The following is a 4,771-nucleotide window of genomic DNA, read 5'->3' on the forward strand; positions in this document are numbered from 1 at the left end:
TCAAACCCACCAGCCACTCCTCGGAAGGAAGGTTGGGCAATCTACTTCCGTAGTGATACCTGCCTCAGAAACCCACAGAGGGGTCGCTTTGAGTCGGATCCGACTCGACAGTACATAACAACAACAACAAGCACCTACCCCAAACATATAGGATAGTATCAGATAACCTACATATACTAAACTTAGATAAAATTGAATGTTCAATTAAATGGAACTTATAATTACTTATCATAGCACTGAAAAATGAAGTCAGACATCTAGAATCTAGGAAGAGAGCACAGTGACACTGGTCATCCTTGAAATCAATGCAGGACTGAGAAGAAAATTAATTTTGAGGACAAGAAGAGAGTGGGTAAAATAAAAGAGAAAGGATAAAAAAGGTCAATTATTTTACTATAGTAATTTTTACCACCACCATAAGGAGCAATTTAAACTAAAATGAGGTTGATAGTAGTAATATCTCGATAAATTATAAAATGTGTTCCCTATCACTCCCTCTTCTTTGTTTTCTCAGAAAAGTACTTAATTTTTTAAAATCACATTTTGTCAGTGTAAATCTGGAAAAATAAAAGGTACTTGAATCCATGTTAAGATGTGAAAACACAATCTACTGCCTATAAAGGGTGTTTATTATTATTTTATTTCCTACAGGAAATAAAAAGAATAGATGCCAAGGAAATGCTTTTGAATGAAACTTTTATGACTTTTTTGTGTTCAAAGAACACAAACCACCCAACTCACTGCCATTGAGTCAATTCTGACACAAAGCAACCCTATATATGACACAATAGAACTGTCTCACAGAGTTTCCAAGACTGTAAATCTTTACTGAAGCAGACTGCCTCATCTTTCTCCTATGGAATGCCTAGTCAGTTCAAACTTCTGACTTTCTGGTTAGCAGCCGAATACTTTAACCACTGTGCCACCGGAGCTCTTTTCATAGAAGAGTCACAGAAAAGATTTGCTATTAAATCTAATCTAATCTCTAAATATAATTATAGGAGAAATACCTCCCTCTTGCCCAGTTGCAGTCTTAATTTTTGGGTTCAATCTAATTTATAAATGAATTGTCTTCTTATCACTCTCCCAGAGGAATAAAATACATGTCAGAAGGTTTTAAAAAGACATCTACTAGATAATTAAATCAGCATTTAATGGAAAGATAATGAGTTGAAGTGACTGCAGCAGCATGCTATGGAGACCAGACAGAAACAGAATTTTCTGATGAGTCCCAGATAGCTAGTACCTACAATCCCTCCAAGAGACAGACCTAGACAAAGTGCACTCTGCAGTTCCCCTTAACTACAGCTCCTGTCTTTGGCAACTGAGAGCCTTTGTCAGTGGTAGCATCTGAAGTTCTAGTGTATGCACATTTAAAAGGCAGTTTGAGTGTTACCTACCTAAACCATCTCTAAATATATCTGCATGCAGAGTTCATTCTACCCAATGTTCTTACCCCAAAATTTAACTGAAAAATTGATGTACCCAAGGGGAAAAAATATAGCTAATTTTAAATGTCATGCACATTGCCAAATCCATGTTAATTCTTCCAAGATGAGATGACTAAATTATAAAGTTCTAAAGTCTCATATAAAAACCATCTCTCCCTCCCACACATGCATATCTTCTTGACAAGCAGGTAGGAACTATCACCAACAATATCAGCCTGTCATGAGATGAAGAAATATTCTTGATGGAGCAGAATTAGGCACATTTACAATTTAAACATTTACTGTAAGTGTAAAACATAGGCATTGAATAGAGGATTGTTAATGAATGGGCTCCTTTTATCCCATCTTTCAGTATCAGTGCTTCCATCAAATTTCTTGCACTCATTACATCTCAGAAGCATAAGCATAAATAACAACATAAGAATAAAGTTTCTGGCAGTTACAAACATGAAAAAGCTACTTTTTTTCTTTATTCTTCATCTGAAAATCAAAGCATTGCAGATGATGATTCCAGGCACAGAAACAGAGACAGGGAGAATGAGCACGGAACAAGCTCACTAGGGACGTGTAGAAATACTGAAAAAATATGTGGCCTTAAGACTTGTGTTCTATATTTCTGACGTAATAACATATTCTTACTGTGGATTTATGTCAGGGTTGATATTTTTCAGTTCCATGATGTCTTCTATGGTTTTTTCAATAGCATCTGGGTGAACACTTACTGAAGTCTGCAACAGCTGAAAAAACATGTTTCAATCAGTTCCCTTGCCATGAACCCCAGCGATTTAATCATGCCTGCTTGGATAGAGGTTTCAAATATTTGTTTTAATCTTCTAGATGAAGACAAAAAGCTAAAAGCAAAAACTACATTAATGTACTTGAATTCTAATAAAGTTGACATTTTCACAATAGAGGTAACATTACTTTACTGATCAAGATAACTAACAAATTAGAACTACATTTGGTTATTATTGAAACATACTTTCTTTTCCTCACCCAACATGGTTTCCATTGTTAAGGGGCATTATTCCTATGGCTGAAAAGTGAGGCACATGGGGGAAACTGTTTTGAGGAGGCCTAAATTAAATAATAAAGTGAAATAATCAAGAATCATGAAAAGAACAGAAACTCTAGATGTTATTTCTGTCTGTGGCTCCTCAACTATATCCTATAAAATCTAGCACAATGGCTTGATTGATTATACCGGAAAATCTTGAGTATAAAGTTAAATGGCTTGGAAATTAAGAAGATACAAGAGAGTTAATAATGTTCCTGTTTTCAAGGGATATTTATTTTATGGTTTGGAGAAAGATATAAAAAAGGACTGATTTAATTATAGAGTAATACGTGTTTCACAAATCTGCCTAGAAATTCACATACAATGGCTGTTCTCACATCAAAAGAACAGTGATTTGTGATAAATAAACAATTATTTCTTATCACTTTTTATTAGTTTTCATTGTTATATTTTTAATTTTTTTTTTAAAAGTTGATGGAGGTTAATCTCCAAGTGAAAAGTTACTAAAGATACAGAAACCATTGTACTTACCTTACTTTTTGAATCCCTCAGTGATGTTTCTGTTAAAGTGATAACAAAAAATGTCATTCAAAACTTATGCTTTAAAAATGGTTTTAAATCATTATACTGGAATATAACACTATATCCTCAATCCAACCAGCCCTACATTTTGCTTGCTTCTTTGTTTCATGCTTACCAATTTTCATGGTTCTAGAAGCTCCAGGCTTGTTACTGTAACAGATCCGTTGCAGCTCACATCTTCCTGTCAGCTTCCTCATTACAAATTTCAGACAGCGCCACAAAAACTTACAGTAAAAATATAGGCACACCTGGATCAACATTCTGTCAAAAACAAAAGACAGCACCCTTCCAATAGAACTCTGGAAGAGAACAGAAAGCAACCACCACCAGCAAGGAAAAAAGCCCAGAAGAAAATCAGCCATTACAGTTCTGGTTTTGCAAACTTATTTCATTTTCCTAATCCCACGTGACCTTATTCGAGGCTGCTATAAAACCCCTCATTGGGAAGCCTGAGGTCTGTGTGGACACACTTACTGTGACTGCAAGAAAGCCCCCACATGCTCTATTCTTATAAACTTAATATTCCAATAAACTGAAGGTAAAGCCCTGGAATTCTTTATTGTTCCATCTTCGCCTAAAAATGGTTTAGATGTAAATCAGTACCTTAAAAAGAGAATCCTTTAATACTGCTTGTGTTTCAGGAGTTGCCTCTACCTTAAACATGGGGAGAGAATGTGCTACAGCAACTTCCTTTTGCTGTCTCTGTGGACACCTTTCAGCTTGCTCGGGCTTGTTTCTAGCCCCTCCTTATTGTACCCCTCCCCACACTCCACTCACTGTTTTTATTTCTTTCCTTGTCCCCATTCTATTCTCCCCCTTTGCTTTTCCCTCAGACGCTATTTTTGAGGACTTAGTTGTGTAGCGAATCATCTCTCTGCTAACCAATTCCAACACGCCTTGAACTTGTTGGATGGTCTTCTCAGTTCACTACACAAGCCCTTTGGTTCTCTTCAGAGGTGACAACATTCTCTTATTTATACATCTCAAACACTCTGCTTCAGGACAAGTCTGTTCTTGGCTCCTGCCAAAGAAGGTTTTCTTTACTGTCCATTCTACCTCATTCCAATAATACCACAAAACTATGAACTATGTAATCACCAATTATGTACTTATATGTTTCTGGTACATGTAAATTTTTGTTTTATGCTGACTTTTAATTTAAAAAACTTGAGTACTTATTACTTCATGGTATTTACTACAGAATAAGACTCAAATGTAGTGCCTAAGGCACTTGACTGCTAACCAGAAGGCTGGCGGTTCAAACCCACCGGCCACTCCTCTGAAGGAAGATGGGGCAGTCTACTTCCGTAGTGATATGGCCTTGGAAACCCAAGGAGGGGTCGCTATGAGTCGGGTCCGACTCAACAGCACGTAACAACAATAACAACAACAAGACTCAAGCAACAGAAGTAAAAAGGATCTATTACCCAGGAACTTATAATCTAGTTGTTTCCAACCCATCTTCTCTTTGTATAATGCATTCCTAGGGAGCAGAATTATCCACGTTACTTCCTATCAATGTCCTTTTAAAGGATATTCAGAAAACACTGTTACTCAGATGTTCACTCATTCCCTCTGGCTCTAAAATAAGGTGATCCAGGGTTATTTGGTTGGTTGGTTCCAATATTTTCAACAGCCATGTGTTAAAAATAAAAATTCTAATAGTCTAACTTATACAAAGGCATGTGGATTACTCCTTATAAAGGGAATAAAAGGAAAC

The 4,771-nt window shown here is 36.3% G+C and overlaps 1 protein-coding gene across 1 annotated transcript in view; it reads right to left on the reverse strand.

Annotated features, from left to right (window-relative positions):
• ELMOD1 (ELMO domain containing 1) overlaps positions 1-3,311 on the reverse strand; it is a 38,618-nt gene extending 35,307 nt beyond the window's left edge. Inside the window, exons 1-3 of the mRNA XM_007945986.2 lie at positions 3,167-3,311; positions 3,001-3,029; positions 2,091-2,188 (exon numbers count right to left, since the gene is read on the reverse strand). Of these exons, the coding sequence (XP_007944177.1) occupies positions 2,091-2,188; positions 3,001-3,029; positions 3,167-3,311 (272 nt within the window). The remainder of the gene's footprint in view (positions 1-2,090; positions 2,189-3,000; positions 3,030-3,166) is intronic.
• Positions 3,312-4,771: the final 1,460 nt, after the last annotated feature.

Source organism: Orycteropus afer, unplaced genomic scaffold (genome assembly GCF_000298275.1).
Source record: "Orycteropus afer afer isolate SDZICR_OR568_19922 unplaced genomic scaffold, OryAfe1.0 scaffold00147, whole genome shotgun sequence".
NCBI classification, from domain to species: domain Eukaryota; kingdom Metazoa; phylum Chordata; class Mammalia; order Tubulidentata; family Orycteropodidae; genus Orycteropus; species Orycteropus afer.